Source organism: Populus trichocarpa, chromosome 3 (assembly GCF_000002775.5).
Source record: "Populus trichocarpa isolate Nisqually-1 chromosome 3, P.trichocarpa_v4.1, whole genome shotgun sequence".
Lineage (NCBI taxonomy): Eukaryota > Viridiplantae > Streptophyta > Magnoliopsida > Malpighiales > Salicaceae > Populus > Populus trichocarpa.
In genome coordinates, this window is record NC_037287.2 from 9,970,154 (window position 1) to 9,994,512 (window position 24,359).

General features: G+C 29.8%; 1 protein-coding gene across 2 annotated transcripts; it reads right to left on the reverse strand.

Moving 5' to 3' along the window:
* Positions 1-11,135: 11,135 nt before the first annotated feature.
* On the reverse strand, positions 11,136-13,582 carry LOC7461951 (uncharacterized). 2 transcript variants are annotated; one of them, XM_052451623.1, is made up of 6 exons: positions 13,553-13,582; positions 12,928-13,457; positions 12,550-12,702; positions 12,297-12,438; positions 11,689-11,930; positions 11,136-11,493 (listed from the first exon to the last, which is right to left on the reverse strand). In XM_052451623.1, the coding sequence occupies exons 2-6, from the start codon at positions 13,372-13,374 to the stop codon at positions 11,287-11,289; spliced, it is 1,191 nt and encodes a 396-aa protein (XP_052307583.1). In that variant the 5' UTR covers positions 13,375-13,457; positions 13,553-13,582; the 3' UTR covers positions 11,136-11,286. The 2 variants fall into 2 exon arrangements, with proteins under 2 accessions (XP_052307583.1, XP_002304252.2); XM_002304216.4 differs by lacking the exon at positions 13,553-13,582 and having other exon boundaries at positions 12,928-13,461.
* Positions 13,583-24,359: the final 10,777 nt, after the last annotated feature.

Here is a 24,359-nt window from a genome sequence, read left to right on the forward strand (position 1 = left end):
TTGTCATCTCAATGATCTGACCGCGTTGGCTTTGCTTTCTCAAAACTCATTAACTATACAACTTGGGAATGGGGAAGTTAATTTGTCTGTGACCCACCAAGAACAAGACACCGTTGCATTATTAGAAACGTGAAAGTTGTGAAGATTTGTCTGCATGGTAATTTTTTTAAAAAATATATATATTAAAATTATATTTTTTCAGATTTTTTATTAATACAACAATTAAAAGACACCCATTTAATATTGTTGAGATAAAAAATAATTTAAAAAACAAACAAAAATTTAGTGTTTGTTTAGTAATACGATGCAAGACGTTTTGTAAAAATAATTTTTTGTTAAAAAATAATATAAATCATATTTTGAAATCTCACCTAACAGTTTAAGCTATTGAGTTGAGATAATTCTTTAACATGGTAATAAAGCTTTGAAAACCAAGCGGTCACGAGTTCGAATTTCACCGTTCTCATCTATTTGATAAAAATTAAGCACTAGATAGTGTGAGATTGTGCAAGTTTCAAGCCCAAAAGATTTTCACTTGAGGGGATGCGTTAAAGAATAATATAAATCATATTTTTGGACATTACCTAATAGTTTAAGCTATTGGACTGAGATGATTTTTAACATTTTCAATTAATAATGCTTCAAAATTATTATTTTTTGATTTTTTTATTTTTAACATTATCATATTAAAAACACCTAAAATTATCAATTTAATATATATTTCATGAAATAAAATATTTAAAAAATATTTTCGAAACTTAAATACAAACATAAGAAGGAATTAATGGAATTGGCCGGAACAACACTGTTTGGTATTTATTTACTAGAAAAAGAAGAGGAAATACTGCAATTATCCAAAATTACAGTTCTACTATTTTTTTTAATTTGCTTGAAATAGAAATGTTTGGTCTAATAATTTGTAGGACACATTAGTATCCAATAAAGTCCATTTCATAATAATAGCATGCACATTTTTGGAACATGGTGTGTGGGTTCCGTTAATAATATGGGTTCCTTTTTTATTTTCTAATAATTTCCGTTGATAATATTATGCATCATCAAATCATCATAAAAAAATAAAAATAATAATTAAAAACACTTGTTTTTTAATTATTGTTTTTTTATAAAATTGAAAAGCATCTAAATAATTGTTTTTTTTTTATTCTCAACCAGATAAGAGACTTATTTGATACTTTGATTCATTCAATGTTTTATAATGTTCCTTTTGATATTTTTAATTTAAGTCCAACAAGACCCTAGTTTTTAGTTCTACAAAATTTATATTTAATAAATAATTTATATAATTTTTTATTAAAAATATCTTTAAAACTAGAGATGGATAAAAAAAATTTTTGAAAGTAAACACAACCTCATGTCTCAGGATTATTATTTAATTCAAAATGTATAGGATAAAATATCATCATTATCCTTCATAAAGTTTTTTTTTCAAATGCATTTTTATACTTTATCTGTTGTTCAATGATTAAGATAACTTAACATCTAAGGAGTTAATTAGATATATCACTAACTTTTATAATTAGAATAAATTACTTCAAACAAATACAATAACTAATAATATAATTAAAACACTTAAAGCAAAGAGTTAAGAAAAAGAATTTGCAAACACATTTTAATATAGTTCAGTAAGTCTACATCTACACCTAAAGTACCAAACCATATTCAAGTATTGTATTTATTCATTAGTCCAAGCTCAAGAGTACAATTTTACTTGATGAATCGACACCAAGCTTTTTCACCACTTGAAAAAACTCTTCTTCAAGTTTTTTTCTCACTTAAAGATATTTTCTATTTAAGACTTTTTCCTTTTATAAAATTCCCTCATCAATACTAAGAGCTTTTACCTAACTCTTATAAGTTTACAATAATGATTTTGTTTTCACAACAAACTCTCTTAATAAAATGAATATTACAATTTGAGTTCTAATATCTCTATACCTCACTAAATAGAACTTATAAGGTATTAAGATATTTAACAATAGTGACAATAAGATTGAATACTTTTATGCTAAAATATAAATGTTTAATAACATAAACTAGAGTATGATCAAAAATTGATTATTTTGATGTTGTTTTACTCTTAGAATAAATTGTATATCATATATGTTTGGATTTAAAAAAAAAAATACAATTAGACAAGTTATATATGTTTCTAAGAAAAACTAGTCGTTTATAGTTATTACAGTTTCACTTACAACTAAAATGGTCGACCAGTTCAAATTGGTCAAGTCAATCGGTCAACTGGTTCCTGCAGAATTTTTGGGTGTTAATCACTAATGAATAAGCGAACCACAAGTTCATTTGGTAACATCAAACAGTCGACCGATTCATGCAGAATTCTAGATTTAACAATTTAACCTAGATTAATTCTTAGAACCGTCTAACTTAGATTTTATCTGATTATTATTATTTTTTTAATGCATGAAAAGTGAAGTGTGTGAGTTAATTTTAATTGAGCTATCAAGTAAGAAATAAAAATTTACATTTAAGCACTAAAATGAACACTTATTCTAAGTCTTCACTTTACTCCTTTCTTGGACTTTCGGATTAAGTTTTTCATGTAATCCATCGTTTTTGTTGATATGTTATTCGTATAAAACATGTTTAAAGCTTATTCTCAACCAAATATTTTATTAGTCAATTTTCTATTTTATTTTTATCATCAAAATTTATAAAAACATGAATGTGTGACTCTAAAGGTCAACAATATCAATATGATTTAATAGGTCCCTCTACTAAAATTTCAATTTAATAGATATTTCTATTAACTTTGTGTGGTTTAGCTTGTCTCTCCGTTTAACAGGCCTCAAACATACTTTAACATGCTACAAGTCGTTTAGTAACAAAACTAGCCTTGGTGCCCATGCTTTTTTGCGCAAGAAATTATATTTAGGTGTTGAAAGCATGTTTTAAAAAGAAAGAAAAATATATGAATCGGGTTGAATAAGTTGACTTTATTTTAATTATATAAAAAAAATAGGAAACAACAATATATAGATCAAATTAAAAAAGAAAAGTAAATAGGACAACCTGGGAGAAATAATTTTTCAAAAGGTAATAAATGATATATCTCAACTCACAGCCCATTAAATATAAAAGAACAAAATGGGATGAAAAAATTCATAAAAAAATGGTCCCGATCAACCCGAGTTAGCATGATAAATTTGTAACCCAGTAATCTAGCTAGGTCGAGCAAACCTAGTATTTCTCATAAAAATCGTGGCTCAGATCATGAGATTGAAATAACCAGATAAAAAAATAAAGAGAATTATAAAGACCTTTTAAAAAAAAACATGTCAACTTTTTAAACTCGTGACCATAGTCATTAGACCCGTAACACTCTATCTGAAAAAACTACGAAGTTCAATTCCCTATCAATCAAATACTAAATAATAAAATTAAAAAAATAATTTCAATTATACAAAAGAATTAGAAAAATAGAAATTAAAAGAATAAGGATCAAAATTGAAATACAAAATAATTTCAATTATACAAAAGGATTAAAAAATAATTTTATATTTGATTGAATGGTAAAATTAAAATGAGAAATCCTTTTAGCAAAAGAACCCAATAAAAAAATCAAAAGATGAGGATCAAAATTAACAAAAAAAAAATTTAATTAAAGGGTGAAGGGTGAAATTGAAAAGAATAGTAACTTTTACAAAAGAGTCAAGAAAAAAAATAGAAATCAAAACGAGGACCAAATTGAAATACATAATACCATCAATTTGAATTGCAAGATGAAATTAAAAACCAATAAAACTTGGACCAAAGGGTTAAGGGAAAAAATTATAAATTAAGAGAATGAGAACCATAGTGGAAAAAAAATAATGTATAGTAAATTAAGATGGAATGATGAAATTAAAGACAAATAAAAATTTAATAAAATGATCAAGAATAAAAATTAAAAATCAAAAGAATAAAGACTAGAATTGAAATATCAACAATACAAAAGGTGAAGCTATAATGTTTTCGAGATGATAAATAAAAAGAAAAAAGAAAAGAAAAAGCAGGCTCAATGGCGACAAACTAGACTACCAATGCTGACACGCACTGCTCCAAATAGAAAAAGACACAGTAATGTTTCCAATGACATGGGAAGGTGTCGCACGCGCCCCACCTTTTAGTCGAATACCACATTTCCTCGAAGATGACTTAATAATAACGAAAAAAATATTGTGAAAAGACTAAAAAGTCCATTGACTCCAGTTTTATTTTATTGTTTTTAAAAGAATTTTGGTCGTTTCACTATGTTTTTTAATTATTTATTATTTTTTATATTTGGTCAAATATCAAATTGCCTCTCAGCTAAGATTATAGTAATAAAAAACACCATTGTTAAAATATTAAAATGCCTCTTAAGACTAATTTTACTTTGTTTTGCTTTCAAGGATATTTTAGTTATTTTATTATGCAATTAAGATGGAAAAAAACTTATTCATCACCGGTTATTTTTATAATGGCTAATGAGTCATGTGAAAAACTTTAATATCCTTAAAATCTAATGTTAAATTTGTTCGATGGAGGAATTAAATCATCATTACAATGCTTTAGGGAATACTATCTCCAAGTCTAAGCTACAATGTTTTTCCAAAGCCAATGTTTTTCCAAGTCTAAGCCATTTAGTGAATAATCATCATTACAATGTTTTTCACTATTAATGGTGTTTGTTAAAATTCTAGGTTTTTTCTTAAAATTTCTTTTAATCCCAAAAACTAATGAAATTAAAGTAAAAATAATGAATAAAATGAACTAATAAATATCAATAGTCTTCCGTTTATTGTCCAAGTGATTCCATTGAATATCATCTATAAAGTAGAGCTTGATTATTTTTTCATGACATAAAAAATGAAAATAGTTGAACTAGAAATTTGTTTGATAATAAACACACGGACAAAAACTCATTTTTGTCTCGGTCTTCGAGATAGAAACTAAGCTAATTTATGTTCCTTAAAAAAAGAACAAAATGGACATATATGTCTCCAAGATAGAAATAATAAATTTCTTTTCAAAATACATTTAAATCTTTTTAAATTTCCATATCTATCTCATTTTAAGATTTGAACCATTAATTTTACAACATTTAATTTTTATCATTGAATTTGAAAAGCTCAAAATATGAAAGAAAAAATAAGAAAAAATATTTGCAGAGAAAATGTCTTCTCCTTTTCCTTCTCTGATTGTGGGGAATATTTGTTCGTGTCTCCACAATTTTGATAAATTATACATTTCCTGCTGACTTTCAACATTGAGAATCAGCGGACTTTTGCGATTTGCGTAAGAACAATTGACCGCCAAGGACTAATTTTTTAAAATTACCCTCTCTTACCTCCAACTTTGGAACAAAAATATCATCAGCATAGGTTAAAGAATCATGATTTTGAATGGAAATTGTAAATTCAAACTCATAATTATTTAATTAATAAAACTCTAATATTGTATTAAATAACTAATTTAATTTAATAATTTAAATTGTTATATGAAACTTTAAGATATAATATATATAATTTTCTAATAAATCTCAATAACCACTTTACTTTAACTAAAAATCATACTCTTGACGAGAAATGATAATCAAGATAACCATAAGAATTGGAATAAATTAGGTCTTTCGTTTTCTGTAATAATATATATTTGACAAGCATAGTATCCATCTATCTTTGTGGATGTGACATTTTATTCAGATTCTACAAGCATCCCTAAGTATTATACCTACTATATATATATATAGAAAATAAAAGTTGGAAAATGAACAATTTTTATATAATAAGAAAAGAAGAAATAAGAAATAATTAATTTGTATACATTTACAAGAAATACTTTCATTAACGAAAATATCGTTCTTTTTTTGTCCAACCCAACTGTTAATGACTTGTGTATATGATGAGCATCAAGTTATAGATATAATTAATGATGCTCGGAGATAAAATCATTGGGAATGATTTCTATAAAACCTTGCTCTATATCAAATGATCAAGGGAATTAAATGAGAATTAATAAGGATGCTAGGAGATCACTGTTACAAGTATGTTACGTAGATCAGAGCCCATCGGCAAGAAATATTAATTAGCAGCCCTTAATCACCTGCTACATCCCTTGAATTAGGCCTAATAATATCCTATATATACACAAAAGGTTTTCTATATTTGTATGAACAATGTAGCTTTCCCCCCCAAAAAAATAAAATTATACAGGATTTTCTAACATGTGTACCCGTTAATTAATATAATTGGAAAGTTTTCCTATGATTAATAGATTTCTTGTCATAATTGGATAGTATTTAATACTGCAAAGTATGGAAATAAAATTATTAATTTTTTTTTTAATATTGTGTTTTCATGGGATTTATTACTTGCCAAATTAATTTGCATTAATTGAATTTTTAAAAAATAAATAAATATTAAAGATAAGAAAAAAACTAGAAACGAGTCTCTAAATCTTGAAAGGATTCTTTGATATCTATCAGAATCTCAAACACATCTATAAGAGAAACCCCGCAATTTCAAAACTTAGATTAAACCCTATACAATATTTCTTTCTTCCCTTCTTTCTATCTATCTAAACAATATGGGAAAGCTTCAAATAAAAAACGTTATGCTTCTCAGGTTTTTAGCACAGTTTTTTTCTTTTGTTTTATTTGTTTGGTCGCCAGAAACGGCCTCTGAAGCCTCCATTCTTTTCTGTCGATAATAATGACATGAACATGATTAATATCATCCTTATGTTTTTGCAGCAAGCGTTCATATGGGATTGCAACAGAAAATCTAAGTAAGCAAAAAGCAGCAATATCTGTGATGAGGAAAGCAAGAGATGTGAAGTCATCAGAAGATTTAGAAACTGGTGGTAGCAAGGAGTTTTGGATGAGAGATCCAAAGACAGGCAACTGGATTCCAGAGAGTCACTTCGGTGATATTGATGTTGCAGAAATGAGAGAGAAGATCCTCTCAAAGAAAGATCAAAGATTTTAAACCAACTCCTCCATGATTAAAGGTCTCATCTTAATAACGAGAAATGGATATTAATTTCCATGTTCTAGCTCTGTCCTTTTTTCTTTTTCCTTTCTGTACTGGATAAACCTATATTAATTTTCTTCTTGCAAGAGATTAAGGGGAAAAAAAGAAAGAAAAGTAAAGCTGTCATCTTTCTTTATTTTGGATTGGTATAGTGATAGGCATAGGCCAAATTAAGGGAAGAAAGTAACCATGGTGATTCTGCACATCAATTGTCACCTTCTTTATTATTTTGATTTCTTTGGAACTTCCACAGGCAAGCTTATTTACATGAGAATGAAGAAACAATGGAAAACGCGTCAAATCTCAATATAGGGGACAGCAAAATTAAAATGATTGTCTTTTCAAATTTCACTATGGGCCGGGGGACAGGAAAAGAAAATGCTTAGGCATAAACAAGTGCAAAGTTTAAGCAATGCAATTTTTGTGAAAGAAGAAATATGATGGACAAAAGCTTTTGAATTTGCCAACTTTTCCAACTAAAAGTCCACTAGTAGCAGAAGAGAAAACAATAGCATCCACTTACGATAGACACTACGACAGACCAGTGCTTTAAGAAAACTGTTCGAGGTCATAGGAGAGGAGGAGGAAAAGAAGTAGATTCTTGCTGCTATATGTATGAAATTCCGCATAAGTTTTGGAGCAATGAGTGGTGGATGAAACCAAAAGAATAGCAGACACGATTTCAAAGCGAAGGTGCTTTCTAATAACACTAATCACCTGCGGTTTTGTGTGTGTGTGTGTGTGTCTCTCTCTCTCTCTCTCTCTCTCTCTCTCTCTCTCTATATATATATATATATATATATATATATATATATATATATATATATATATATATATATATATAAACAATAATCAACGGTCACTAATTTTCTTTTATCATGAACGGTTACTGAGGCATTTAGAAATACAGAAAAAAAAAAATTAGATTCTATGTTCAATACATATTTCTACTTAAAGCCTGTTTGGCTCTGCGGTTGAATCTGCGTTTGATCAAATTTTAATTTTTTTTTTTTTTGCTAAAATTGAGTACGGTTTGTACTTTTTGGATCGTTTTGATGTGCTGATATCAAAAATGATTTTTAAAAAATGAAAAAACATCATTGGCATGTATTTCGGCACGAAAAGTTATTTGAAAAGCAACCACTACCACACTATCAAACACACTCTTAGACTAGGAATTCAATTTATATCTCAATAATCCCTTCTTTAAAATTGAAAAAAAAATAAAAGAAAAGGAAAAAAAAAATACAACACTACTATGGTAAATAATGTTTTGTGAAGGATATGATGCATATGTAAGATAGGTGGCTTATATTTTGCTGCGGGCTGAATTGATTTTTTTATAACGTAAAATAATGATGTTCAAGTACTACTAGCGTATTTTAAAGAAAGAAAAAAAAAACTTGACTCGATCATAGATCATATTAGATCCAATAAGATAATTTTGTTTAATTATATGACTGTAAAGGACTAAATTTTAAAAGAAAATGTGATAATGATGATTAGATGAAAAAGAATATTAAAAGAGAAAAAATTACAAAGTTGAATTCCAAAATAACCTAATATTAAATGATAAAATTGAATAAAAAATAGCAAGATAAAGCACCCGAAGTCAACTCGAGCTAGTTTGGCAAACTCGCAACTTGAGTCTTAAGGTTAGGTCAACCTCATATAAAATAAATTGAAAGATGAAATAAAAAAAACAATCAACAAAAAAAAAGAGAATCAGTGTGAACCTCGTAGAAAACAAATTGAAAGATATAATAATGATTGTCAATTCTTAACAATCCAAATGTAGAAAGATAAAATAAAGAAGAAATCAACAAAAAAAGCCCAAAAAAATATAACAAATGTTGTAAACCCCCAACCTAAAATTATAAACCAGTGTTCAATAGGGTAATCTTCAACTGAAAATTAATAAATATAAGATGAAAAAAATATGATTAAAGGTGAAATCCCTCAATAAATTAATTTAAATCTCAAATGAAATAAAATAATAAATTGGTATGTGAAATGTCGGGCTGTGATAAATCATGAAAATCCCCAATTGAGAAATAAGAAAATACAATTAAAATAAAAAAAAAAAATTGTGTGACTAGTGAAAATTATCAGTTATTTAGTGAAAAAACCAAAATAAAATAAAAAATAATTTTGTGTGAAAACTTTGATAATCAGTGTGAACCTCATGCATAAACGATGACATGCATCGTTCCATGTGAAAGGAGACACCTCGACACTTCCAATTAATGTTGTCCCAAAAGCTATCGTTTGGGCCCGAAAGACGCCACATAAATTGCCAAGACTGTCACACAAACTGCTAAAAGATCATGGACGCCTCCTACCCTCACCAACCATCTTTAGTTTTTAAATTCTGTTTTATATTTTATTAAAACACTAAATAATCTCTAAATCAACTTGATTATAACTAAAAAAAACCAGGATGAATATACTAAAAAACCCTTGAATGCCAGTTAAATAAGTTTTTATTTTAACAATAATTTAGTTATTTTATCATATTTTAAAAAAATACGGAAAAACCGAGTTGTCCTTAACTAATTTGATAATAATTAATGGATTTTATTATCCCCAACAGTCATATTATTGAATTTCAAATCACCTTGCAGTACAGTTAGCTTTTGTTAATATGTTCTCAATTCCAAAATATGATACCTGGTAAGGAACAGCTAGGAAAGCCTCTTGACTGTGTCCCCTGTATATTGGAACAACAGAAAAACATACTGAAAGCCCCCATTAACACAAGATTTTGTTAGTGAGGTGGCCGCTCTTCCTTTATATTTGTTTCTTCTCTACACTTGTAATTCACGCTCGGTGTTTTGGTGATAACAAGAGAGAATAGAAAATCCATAATTAACAGCAGATCAGTTCAATTGTATTTAATGATCGAACTAAAATATCTAAGAATTACAGCTAAATTACTACAGCATGTGAGCAACAGCTTCATGCCTCCTCTGATAGGTCTGATTTACCAATCACACAATTCAATATCCTGCTCAAATTCAAATGCCTTCAGCAACGGGGAAGAGTCTGTTTCCACGATGACCTGATTTGGCTCCCTAGAATCACCGCCTGTTGTACTGCCATGGCTTCACAATGAAGAGCATAATAACAACACCACCATCGGGCAGCCCTGCCATCACCTTCTTCCCCTTGTCATTTCTGCAAATAATCCCAATCCCAGTTTTACAAGCTTCGTAAAAAGAAGAGTCATGATTTATCTTTAAGTATATTCCTTGCAAAAGGGTTGTCCATGATGACTAGCGCTGATAATCATATTTGTTGCTGGGCTCACTACTACACACCAAGACAGTATGATACACCACATGATGAGGCAAATTGTCTTTTTGGGGCAGGAAAAACTGTCTTCACATGATGAAAGAACAAAAGAAAAGTAATGGAGGCTTGGAAACCGTTGGCCAATTTTGCTCATTTTTTTCCCAATTATGTAAAACACATGGAGAAATTAACTTTTCACTTCAAACAAAAGGATAAAACAAGAATCATCTCTTGCAACAACTCTTGAAGTATCAATAAATTATAGACCTTCTGAAACTATAAACATTTGACCAGAATTCCGTTCAGGTTTAAAAAAATACAACAAAAATCTCCATTAATTTATAAATTTATTAACCATTGAGGAATTTTGTCAGTCAAACCTTTAAAGTTTTTACCTCCCTGTAATTTTACTTTTATTAAAATGAATGGATAGAAATTTTGTATGTTAACGAGGTAGGTTAGTTATTTACTTTGATGATATGTTCACACAAGCTTGTAATAAAGAAAGAGCACAAAGCATAAGGGCATGTAGATGAATCTCTAAAAATAAACTCAAAAAAAAATTCCATCACTTTTACCAAAAGTCAAACTTTATTTCCATCCTGTAAAAATATATCTTTAGAAGAATTTCCACAAAGAGATAATATGATACTCTTCAAAATAAAAACCTTAGCTCAAGAAAATTTTTGTGGTTGCAACCCTTCCATCAGAAGGGCTTGGTCGCATTTGCTCTTGATCACCAAATTCACCTCATCTAGAAAATTTCACCAAGGATCCAACTTTAAAAGGTACAACTTTGCCTGTCCAGACTTGACTTGAATGTTATTTGATTGAATTCAAAATTGTCAAAAAATTATATATATAGAATACAAGGGCATCCAACATGCACTATGTTAAAAACTAGCCATGTGATCAGTAGCTACGTTAAAAAAATTCAAACAAAATTACATTCAAACACAGACTACAAGTATAGCTGAATGAGTTCATCACTGACTACAGATGGAGTCAGTACACCAAGATCAGTGAAGAGTAAAGTAAGATACTGCGGAGGAGTATAGTCCCGAGCAGATGTTTCAACCTCAACCTTTGATGGAATGGGCACCCCAAAATCAATCGGGTGTAAAGCAGGAACCATGTCTTTCTGGTCCAATGGATAGAGACGAGCAAACTGAAAAGGAGAGTATCAATATGTAACTATCATTAAGTTAAAAAAAAACAAACCCGTAGGCAAATTCCTATTTAAATTTCTGTTGATGATAAAATACAGTTTCAAACTATGCACTGGCTGCAGCTGGTTTATTACCAATGAGATAAGTTGGGTGATTATCTATCTATATAACCCTAAAGGTACAGATTGGCATACCTTGTAGCTTTCAGCAGCCACATAAACAGGCTTATTCATGCTGTGTGCAACCAATGCAATCTGGAATGTTCCCATCATGTTGATTATACCTCCACTTTCAACCACTCCATCTGCTCCGACAAATACCATGTCTATCTCATCCATAGTATATGCCACAGCAGAGTCTATAAGGAGTTTCACAGGAACATCAAGCTTGGCCAGCTCATTGGACAACCGTAAGCCTGTCCTATCAGGCCTTCCCTCTGCAATTTACAAGTATGAAAAGTCAGTGAACATGTAACCCAGTATAGAACCATATAAAAATAAAGGTTGGTCTCAAAATAAAAGGCCAAAGAAAGAGGAGCTATTCATTAAAAACAAAGTAGGTACTTATATGGAAAATGAGCAGCGCCATTTTCCTTTCTTGAGCCCAGCACCATGCTTAGGGAATGGGCATTACGATTTTTTCCCTCTATTCTACACATGCTTTTGACCAAGCAAATAGTCATAAGAAAAAATGCAATATGGAAGTTATAAACTTGAGCCCATTTTAGAGAGTAAATGTTCAGGGTAATTTCAAGTAAGATAGGGACACTCTAAGCAGATACAAGAGTGTTGAGAAACAAAACCTGTGCAGAAAACTCTGAAGAGTTTTTTACTTTGAGCTGCTGTTTTCAGAACTTCGAACACAACTCTGGAGAAACCATGCACCAAAATCGTGCAACCATCAAAGATAAAATCTTGGCTAAGCATGGCAATGATCCTACGTGCCTGCAATATTAAACAACAATTCCTTCTACTATCAATATTGGCATAAATGGCATATAGAAACAACCTAATAGAAATATCATTGCAACATCTAGCAGTGATTTGCTAAAATACCTTGTAAGATATCTCCCCAAACTTCTCCGCACGCTCGATCAACCGAGATTTAGCTGAATTAAAGTCCTCATATTCTAAAGCAGAAGTTCTAGTCACATATCGCATGAACAGATCACAACCTGCTGTCAAAGATATCGAGGTTGTGTCCCATGACTGGACACAACAGATAGGTTAAATTATCAAGACCAAACAATAAACAAAAAAATCCTCTTCATGAATTTAATAAAAATACTCTAATTAAAAATCATTGTTTATTACAACAATGAAGAACCCTAATGCACATAATTGTTATTCAAAATCAAAACTTTATCATTAAATCACAATTAGCCCCAAATGAAATCAAACAAAACTCTTAAGAAGCAACAAAATTACACTCACTTTAAGCGAATCAGAGGCCTTTTTAAGCTCAATTTCAAGCTCCATCATAGTAGTAGCCTGACAATTCCTGATAACGGCGGCAAGCGCCCTGATCGCCGCCACAGCCTCCGCCAACTCAGGCTGCTTCCTCCAGCTATTGAACTCATCAATCACACTAAACGGCTTTCCGGCGACAGTTGCAACATTAGTCTCCGGGGCGTCGTCTAGGTCATGGCCGATAGCAGCCTGGGCCTGGGCGAGCCAGTCGCTGGTGACCACGGCGTTGTGGGCGGCGCGTGTCTGGTAATAAGCGGAGATGTTGTTTTGGGGGTTGGGGTTTTGGAGAGCATCGGCCATGGAGAGAGGTGGTGGGGATGGGAGAGTGAGAGTGTCGGGGGGGTTGCGTTGACGGGGAACGGTGTCGCTTTGTTGTTTGTCCAGGATGAAAGAGGCCGATCTCCACCACATTTATGTGTGTTTTTTGGGGTGTCAGAGAAAAAAAGTTGTTAACGTGAGAGGGAGTTCCGCTGATAGATTTCCAATCTACAAAGCTAATCTTGTAATTATTAGCACATAATAATAATAAATAAATAAAATACGGAGTAAATAAATAAAATACAAGGAGGAAAACTGACGATATGTTCACTTGCAAACCTTTTTCTTTTCATGTTTTGGAAGGAAAAATGATTAGATCAATTTCGAATCATTCACCCCAAACTACCATGCTGTTCAATGCCCCCTCTAATTATGCTGTTAAAGATTTTCAAATAAAAATTAACTTTAAATTAATTTTTTATATTTTTAGATTATTTATTAGTGTTAATATTAAAAAAAATTATTTTAAAATGAAAATTATTTTATAAAATAAATTTTACCACAGGTCCAAAAACATATTTTTTCATAAAAACATTTATATATTTTTTATAAATTCTTCGATTAGATTGTGAGTGATTGAAATTTAACTAAAAAACATTTTATTCTAAAATATAACAATCAACTAAATAACTATCTTATATAAGTTTATAGCTAAATAAAATGAATTATACAATGATGATAGGTATCTAAGGTCCATAGCCAGAGAATATATTGTACCTCTTTAAGCTTGGATATGTCACGTGGCTCAATATCTTTTTTCTTTTTTTAGTTTAATTTGGTTGTCCGAGCCAGGCGTGCATCTCAACTAATCTCACGGGCCCTGAAGTTAACAACCATGTAAGCCTCCAGTAGCCATGTCCCAATCTCTTACCACTGGACCACCACTTAAATGATTACGTGACTCAATATCTTATTAGACCCTTGGGTGGCAAAACTTTCAAGGAGGCAAAACTTTCAAGGATCTCACTTGACTTAACTATCTCACAATCAATTACAATTATAACAATATCTAAATCGTGTGGGGAATCACTATTCCCTCGCACATAATTCACCAGTGTTTTTCCTTCTTTTTTTTTTCTTTTTTTTTCATTTATTTTTTTTAAAATTATTTTTGTTGATTTTACTTTTTAAATATTGACCTGGTTAAAATTTTTGCTTTGTAATTTTTTTCTTTAAAATATTGTGGATTGCTGCGATGTTTTTCCACATAGTTTTTCTATTTTATTTCTTTATTTTTCAAAATTATATTTGTCGATTTTTTTTTAATATGGAGCTGATTGAGAATTTAGTTTTGTAATTTTTTTTTCTTTAAAACATTGTTGATTGCTACAGTATTTCTCCGCATAGTTTTTTTTTATGATTTTCTCCGAAATTATCTTTTTTAATTTTATTTTTTAATATTGAGCTGGTTAAAAATTATAGTTACAATATGTGAGGAAAGCACTGTAACTTTCCTCGAAAATTACTGTTGCTTGCTACAGTGTTTTTTTCCACATGGTTTTTTTCTGTTTTTGTTATGTTTTTCCCTAAAATTATCTTTGTCAATTTTATTTTTTAAATATTAAGCTGGTTAAGAATTGCAATTACAAGTAAATACAAGTTTTTCCTCACAAAACACTATGGATTGATACAGTTTTTCCTCACATAGTTTTTTTCCAGTTTCTTTTGTGTTTTCTTTTTTTGTAATATTTTTTTCCAAAATTATCTTCGTCGATTTTATTTTTTTTAATATTAAGTTGGTTAGAATTTAACTTTGTAATAAAACTTAATTATGTGGGGAAAGCATTATAGCTTTACTCATACAACATTGTGGATTGCTACAGTGTCTCTCCGCATGGTTTTTTTTGTGATAATTTTTTTCAAATTATCTTTTTCAATTTTATTTTTTTAATATTGAGTTGTTTGTGAATTACAATTACAAGTCATTACAAATAGGGCTAAATCATGTGGGGAAGCACTGTAGCTTTCATCACAAAACACTGTGAATTGCTACAGTGTTTCCAACATGATTTTTTTTTTTGGTGTTTGTTTTGTTATTTTTTTCTAAAATTGTCTCTGTCAATAATATTTTTTTTTAATATTGAGCTGATTAATAATTTAGCTTTGTAATTTTTTTCTTTAAAACACTGTGAATTGTTGCAGTGTTTTCCCATGTGATTTTTTTATGATTTTTTCCAAAATTATCTTTGTCGATTTTTTTTTAATATTGAGTTGGTTAATAATTATAATTACAATAAAGCTAAATCATATGAGGAAAGCGTTGTAGTTTTTCTCACAAAACATTGTGGATTGCTACAATATTTCTCTAAATGGTTTTTTATTTTATTTTATTGGGAAAAGCGCTATAGTTTTCCTCACAAAACATTGTCAATTGTTGCAACGTTTTTTCTCATGGGTTTTTTTCCTTCCAAAATTATCTTTGTTGGTTTTTTTTTTAATATTAAGTTGGTAGAGAATTTAGCTTTGTAATTTTTTTTGCTTTTTATTAACTGAAAAGCTAAATCATGTGGCAAAAGCGCTGTATCTTTCCTCACAAAACACTGTAGATTGCTACAAATCATTTTGTTCAGTCTCTAAGTTTTTGATCACCAACACAACTTTTTTTTCCGTCATGAAATATTTGCTTCATCATACCTTTAATTTCTATGACTTATCTAGCGCTGGTTCACAATTATAACACTATCAAGTGCATTTGTTTTATAAGCCCGCGGCAGCGCGCAGGCATGTCATCTCGTTAGTCTCTAAAATAGATATAGGGTCTCCACAAAACCTAATAATAAAACTCAAACTCACCGATGCAAAGTGACAAGCACACCTAAGGAAACAAACTTGAACACAAATATATTTGAGGTTTCAAGGTGGAGAAGATAAGCTTAGCCCTAAATCACTCTACCTCCTCTTTATAAGTTGGTATATAGCATTAAGTACTCTCATGTTCCCTTGTCTTAACCATACTCATAGAACAATATTATGGATGCTCGTATCCTGTAGATGGCCTACATAACAACAACATTTCTATTTAGCAATGATCTCCAACCATTAAGAGGTGTAACCCTAAATGATTATTATTAAATTAGATATCACAGTATTTTCCCATTTTACTATTATCTTCATGTAAGTTAGTGTGGTTTATGGCTATCCATAAACCATCAAATAATACAAAAGAAATTCTCGACTTCTTAAGCTTTAATTCCTAGAATTCTTAGTGCACTCTCTTGTCGAAGTAATTTTATGGAGCTCAAGGAGAAACTGGTGGCATCATATTAGTTACATCATCGAGCCCACTTTAAAAAAAGAGATAAGTACAAAGATGAGAGAGAAGTCGTAAGTGGAGATATACTTGTCACTTTTTTATGGGTCATGGATATAATTTTCTCTCCTTTTTTTTTCTTTAAAGTGAGCTCGGTGGAAAAACTAATAGGATGTCACTAGTTATACTAAGTGTTGTTGGGTTTCTCAAAACACATACATGCAGCGGAAACAGTAAATTTAAAATTTCTTAGGAGTCTCAAGAATTCTATTAAACAGATCTAGAGTTATTTAGGATTTATGCAAAGATTACTTAAAGATTATATATTCTTTTCAACTTTGAATATTTGTTTCAAGGTTAGGCTATCACAAACCATAAACTGTCCAAATATCCAGCTTCTAATAATAATCCACACGAACTACCAGTGAGAAAACTCTTAAACCATTTTAGAAAAGAATGATTGATATATCTTAGAGTGTTAGCTCTTTTCTTTTGTGTTTTAGATATTTTTATATTGTACTATACTTACCTTAGTAAATAAAAGGCATAACATTCTATTTATAGGGAAATCTAGAAACCTTATAAATGGCAAAATATCAATTTGCCCCTTAAATAATATCACCTATATTATTTTATAATAATTTTAGAAATTTATTTATTCAAGTCCATATTTGATTTTTTTTAAGTCTAGAATTGTAATTCCTTATATTAATTACATTTTAGGCTTTAATTTCTAAAATTTATTTACAATCAAGTCACACTTGATTAATCATCTCATTTTAATTTCTGATCAATGGTTCTTATGTATGTGACCCATTAGGTTCCCTAATAAGTTTTCCGAATAGAAATCATAATTCTAAATAAAATAAGATTAAATAAATTAAATAATTTAATTTATTATCAATTAAACATTTTTTATGGGTCCTGAATATAATCTTCTCTCTCTCTCTCTCTCTCATGTGTTTGTCTTTTTTTTAAAGTGAGCTCATTAGAGTAACTAATAGGATGTCAACAGTTACACTCTATGCTGTTGGGTTTTCCGAACACATACATACAATAAAAACGGTAAATTTAAATTTTTTTAGGAGTACCAAGAATCATGTTAGACATATCTGGAGTTGTTTAGGATTTATGCAAAGATTACCTAAAGATCATATGTTTATTTTGGCTTTGAATATTTGCTTCAAGGCTGGGTTATTGCAAACCACAAGCCATCCAAATATCTAGCCTCTAACGGTAATTCACATGAACCACCAATAAAAAATCTCTTAAATCATTTTAGGAGAGAGAAAATATTATACCTTAAAGTGCTAGCTCTTTTTTATGTTTCAAATATTTTTGTATTGTACTCTACTCACCTTAGAAAATAAGAGACATGACATTTTATTTATAGGGAAACCTCAAAACCCTATAAATGATAAAATATTAATTTTCTCCTTAAATAAAATCACATATATTATTTTAGGATAATTGATACGAACTAAGTCAGGTTCAAGTTTGGCCTTAAGATGTCTGCTGATAAGTTTTGCGAGATCAGACATCTCTTTCAAACCGTACATTGAAATGAGCTGAAATTTTACAAGGAGATACCAGACAAATGAAACTATATTTTGATAAACTTTCAGGTCAAATGAAATTCGGGAACATATTATTCCAAATGGTCTAAGTTACTAGACAAATCCTATTAAATTTGACAAACTAGACCTTTGTGTACTATTTGAGACATATCTAGAGCTACAAATGGAAGTTTGCTACGATTCAGGTTGGTCTAGAAACTAAATATCTCAAGCCACCCAACCATATATGGTATCCTCAGTAATTCATACAGACAAGAGAGAACGATATATTTGAAATCAAGATTGAAAATCTGCCAAGAATATGCGAAAATTGAAGATTTGGACTACATGGAGGAGTTTTGGCATAAAAATTATTTTTATTATCCTATCTTATTTATTTATTTATTTAATGTTGAATATTTTTTTAATTTGGGTTTGTTCTGACCGATTAGACATTGTTTAGAGGTTTATTTCATTATTAAACTTATATAAGTTGATTACTAGTTTATACTCATTAGCTTGCAACCCAAAAGAGGTCAATTAGGGTTAGTTAGAGGAGACTATATTTTTTTTTATCTGCAAATTTCAACAGCAAGTTGGAAAATAAGCATGAGTTTTTCTTTTGTTTGTTTGTGGCAAAACAACCTTTCCATGCAAGGACAAAGATCGTACACTGATTTATTGAAGATTAATTGGCTCTGTGGTTTCATTCACATACTTAAAGTTCTTAGATACAAGGTTATCTATTTGTCCAAGTCTTTTTCCAATACTTTGGTTCTTAGGTATAGGGTTACCTCTAGGTCAAGATTCTATCAAACCTGATTTTTGGCTTCCCGAATTGTTATCTACTTTGTTGAAGGTTGCTTGACCACGTGAACAAGAGGTTTGCATCAGTTGGTATCAGAGCTAAGCTCCAAAAATTAGGTTATATCCTGTATTTTTTTTATTGTTAGTTTCAAGTTCCTTAGGTTTAGCTCTCTTTGATTTGGTTTTTGATTATTTCATGTCTAGAGCTTAGTAGCTTAAATTTAAGGATCCTTAACAAAAGGTTTTATTTTATTTTATTTTATTTTGTTGTTATCTCAGAATATATCAATAGTATAAAGAGTAAAAAAAAAATATTCAAAAGTTATTTTTATCGAATATGCCACAATACACAAACAAGGGAGAATTTAGACCAAACCAATTTAAAAAATTCTCAAATTTTATATATTGGTTCTAGGAGTCTTAATTTGAGCTTATTCGGAGATTGTTTGTTATAGTAACCAAGGTTAGGATTAAAATATGTCATAACAGATCAGATTCGTATCAGAAGGGAATCTCGGGTCAAATAAATTTATAAAATTCTCAAATTTTATATGTTAGATTCTTCCATGTTAAACCGTTTTAGCAAGTTGTATATATACATGGATTGAGATAATCCAAGCAACCTTCTAGATCTATCTTTTTAGATCTTTATTCCCAATATAAAGGTTATTTCTCCCATTTTTTTCATAGAAAAATTTTTGGACAACTAGATTTTTATTGATTGGAGTAAAGAAATATTGTTTCCTATCAATAATATATCAAATACATAAAATATTAAGAAAAAAACTCCACTCCCATTAATTTTTTTATAATACAAGGTTCATCCATATTTTTAATAAAATTAAACTATTGGATTATCTCATCAAAATGGATATTCCAACTCCTTAAAACTTGTTTAAATCCATAAATAGATTTTTGTAGCTTGCATATTTTATTGCTAAATTTATTAGATTCAAAACCTTTAGGTTATGTAATATACATCTTCGTGAAGATTCCCATTCAAGAATGCAATTTTGATATTCATTTATCAAATCTCATAATCATGGTATGTAGCCATAACAAGTAAAATCCTAATAGATTTTAACATAGCTACCGGTGAGAAGGTTTCATCAAAGTTAACCCCCTGTTTTTGTTTGTAACCTTTGGCAATTAGTCTAACTTTGTACATTTGTATATTTTCATCCATGTATGTTTGTCTCATAAAGACCCACTTACATCTAATAGGGTTTATTCCTTTTGGTTGATCAACCAAACATACATGGTTAGTCTACATGGAATCCATTTAAGATTTCATGGCTTCAAGCTATTTTTTTATAATTAAAATTAGATATTACTTCATTGTAGTTAGTGGGCTCATAAAGAATAAGCAACTCATTATCATCAACTTCCACGAGAAGTTGATATCTTAATGGTGCATGATGTGTCCTACTAGATCTACTTAATTCTTGTGCTTTTTAAGTTTCAGGTTAAACATCAAATATTATAGCCTCAAGCTATAGTTCTATTTGGATGTCAGTTAGTTTGTGGTTCTTAAACTTCATTAAGTTATATTTTCCTCTCATTGTAACTTTCAAGAACAAATTATTTCTCTAAAAAAGTAACATATTTTGAGACAAACACCTTTTGCCCAACATAATGGTGGAAATTATATTAAATTGATTTTTTTAGATATCCAACAAACTTAAATTATTTGACTTAGCTCCTAGCTCTTTAGATATTATATGCTTTATATAAGCATCGCATCCTCAAGTCTTTAAGTATGATAAGTTTGGTATCTTGCCATTCCATATCTCATATAGGATCTTATCAATAGTTTTGATGAAACTTTATTTAAAAGGTAAGATGCAGTTTAAAGAGCATGGCCCCAAAAAGAAGATGGAAGGTTTGCATAGCTTATAATGGACCGTATCATATATAATAACGTATGATTTCTCCTTTCAGAAACTCCATTAAGTTGTTGTGTTGTAGGAGGTAACCATTGTAAGAGAATCATATTATCTCTTACCCTATTAAACTACTTCCAAGCTTTACTATCAAAAGGTTGCATCATGACTCCATCTTTCTTATCATGTGAATAATGTCATATCATGTCATGTGCTTAATAGTCTTTAGAGACATAAATAACCTTTACAGTCTAAGAGTGATTGGGAAGTATCTTAATTTTTTATATGCGATAAGTTTCCTTCCTCTACTGGTATTGGGTTTATATCGAGCATATCTATAAGTTTTGTACTTGGTAAAATTTATATCTTCACTATAGTACAACATGCAAAATCTTAGGCATATATCATTTTTTTAAGCCAAAGGGTTTCATTATGCATTTTGCAACATAGAAGTTATCTTTCAACATATTCCCTTCAGATAAAAATTTTTTCGCTCATTTAATGATGTTGTCATAACTGGCCTTACTTAACTCATAATTTCACTTAATAGTAAACACTCGTGCAATGACCAATAATTTACTGTGATTCATCTCATAGTGGTTCATCAAAATCTTGCAAAAGTTTAATAAACCTAGTTATATCTATATTTGGTTTTTCATCTACACTTGATCTTTTATCTAAATAATCTTGATTCATTCTCATTGCATTTATCATCATACTCATTGATTCATTCTCATTGAATTTTAAAATTACCAATAAAAAGTTTTATGAAAACTAGCGATGAAATATTTACATCGATAATTCCATCAACAAATAATGATGTCATATTGCTGATGGAGTTATCAATGGAATACTTATTGATTTTTTAATTATTTTTATTTCATCAAAAATTCTATCAACAATTACTGACGACGTATATTTGATAGCTATTTTAGTTAGTAATGTCCAACGGGTATGTTCTGTCGCTATTTTTATCGGGCATTATCGATGGAATATTTCCCATTGGTAATTCCATTGTTATTTGTCAATTTTCTAGTAATGAATCCAACAACACCTAGAAATGTCACTAACAATTATGGAAATAGGCTGCACACAACAGGTGGCTCGCTTGCTTTTGGGTGACATATGGCACCCACTCCAGTCAAAGTTGATGATCTTTCTTGGTGTTAATTAGGTTCATCTTATTTAGATATTGTTATGGTATTGCTGGTGCTATCATCAAAGATTCGATCTTCTACTAAAGTCTTTTTCTTTTTTTGCTTTTTCTCTCTTTCTTCTCTCCTCATTGTAATTGCTCGTTTACCTTTGGATGAAGAGTATGGCTCACTATCACTGTTAATGATCTTTCTTAGTGTCATTAGATTCATTTCATTGAGATGTTTTTTATGATACCAGTGGTTTTATAATCAAAAGTTCATTGTGCTTTCAAGGTTGTTTTCTTTCTTTTTTATCTCTCATCTCTCCTCATTATAATTTTTCACTTGGCTTTAGATAAAAAGTGTGGCCCACTTCGGTCACCATTATTGATCTTCCTTGGTGTCTTTGAATTCTTCTTTTTGAGATCTTTCCGATGATGTTAGTTGTGTCATAATTTGAGCTTCAATATGCTTCTAGTGTATTTTTCTCTCTCTCCTTTCTCCTCACTCTTTATTGTAATTTATGTCATCCCTTTAATAATTTCTTTGAAATATCGTGTTTCTCAATTGCAACATGTAACAAATTGTGCTATTTCACAAAAACATTTTCAAGCTATGTTATTTTACTAATTTTTCTTTTAAACAATACTAGTTTTTAAAAAAAAAAGATTATTTAGTTTGTGATTGTAAACAAAAATAATTAGTTCATTTGGTTTTAAAAGTTCAATATTGTTTCCCAATATATATATATTTTATTTAATGGTATGTTTTAACCTAAACTATTAGGGTAGTGGTAAGATAAAGCTTAGGTTATAATTTGGTCTATTATATCCTTTAAATATTTTTTTTAGTAAATTAAGTCCTCTTATTAGATTAAATTGTAAGACTAATAGTCAAACTTTGTTCTCTATTTGGATTATAGATTTAATTTGCTAGAAAATAATAGTTTGAGATCTAATACACCAATTTAATAGTCCAAATGATGTGAACCTCATAATCATATGGCTACGCAACTCATAATGAAATTGAAAACCAACCTAAGAAAGCCTAATATCATGTTTGAAACTCCGACCCAAAGGTAACACTGTATATAAGAACCAAAGATATTGAGAAAAGAACTTGGTCCTAGAGATAACCCCCTAGAGAAACTGAAGCATATGAATGACACCACAAAGCAAGTTAACCTTCGATAAGTCGGTGTGCGATATTTATCCTTACAAAGAAAGGTTGTTTGCAACACGTAAAACAAAGGAAAAATCTTGTTTATTCAAATCATCATAGATGCCAAAACTTACCGCCATAAAAGCAATATATAGTCCCCTTTAAATAACCCTAATGAATCCTTTTTAGGTTGAAAGCCAATGAGTCTTATCTAGTAATCAACTGACACAAGTCTAATACTGAAACAAACCCTAAAACAATATCTAATAGTCCAAAACAAACCCAATTTAGAATAAATTCCAAAGCTAATAATATTCAACATTAAATTGCCTCCTCTTAGTCTTTTTGATGTGTTAGAAAATCATGTAAAATAAGTAAAAGAACAACAAAACAATCTCAAGCCTCCATATATATTACATAATAAACATGAAATCCTTGCAAGCTATGGATAATAATTGCTACCATAAATGTCTTTTTATTTGACTTGAAATCCTTGTAGAATAAGTAAGTCAATAGCTTCCACACATATTTCCAAGAGCATTAATGAACCTTTGTATTGACTGGAATCCATAATACACAATGAAAAAATGTTTCTCCAATGCACATTCCTAACATATTTTGGTTCTAACTTCAAACACGTTGTTCTCTCTCGTTCGAATGAATTAGCATGTATACCACATATCACTGGAAAGATATGGATGTCTACTTTCCAACCCAATTGGAATCTCATCATAATTATTTCTGAAGATATAGATATAGTTCAAACAGTAGATGAAGGTCTAGATATACAGATTTGACAAGATTCCATTAACTTCGATCCTCTGAAATAATCAATTTCCGAACTTCAATTGAATTAAAATCTTAATCCAATGTATAAAAGCATGTCTAGAAACTTATGTAAAAATTTCAGCTTAATCCAACAGTTGAGTTAAAAGGTATGATCGATAATGTAAAACTGGATAATAAAAAAATTTACATTAAAATCTAAATCTCATCTAAATCTCAACTTGCTTGTATTATATCAACAAGCCTTATTTTGTCACAATATTAATAGTTTAGGGGGAAAACATGCCATTAAACCTGTAGGGAAAAAAAACAAATTAAGGAGTGTACCTTTATTCCAAGCCATAGAGTACGTGGAAGTTCCATTATCTTTGCATGTTATTCCAAGTGTTCGTAGGCTTAGTGTGTAATAACAAAAGAAAAACAAGTGTTTTCGCCCTTTAAATGCTAGAACTTTTTGAGTTAAGAAATTTCTTATTTTTTTTTAGAAAGAAGGTTTTTT

Excerpts from the sequence above, each read along its gene's own strand:
- LOC7461951 (XM_052451623.1), bottom strand. The coding sequence starts at position 13,374 with ATGTGGTGGAGATCGGCCTCTTTCATCCTGGACAAACAACAAAGCGAC. Across the intron at positions 12,439-12,549 it reads TTGGGGAGATATCTTACAAG|GCACGTAGGATCATTGCCAT; the intron begins GTATTTTAGCAA and ends TTAATATTGCAG. Across the intron at positions 11,494-11,688 it reads TGGCTGCTGAAAGCTACAAG|TTTGCTCGTCTCTATCCATT; the intron begins GTATGCCAATCT and ends TCTCCTTTTCAG.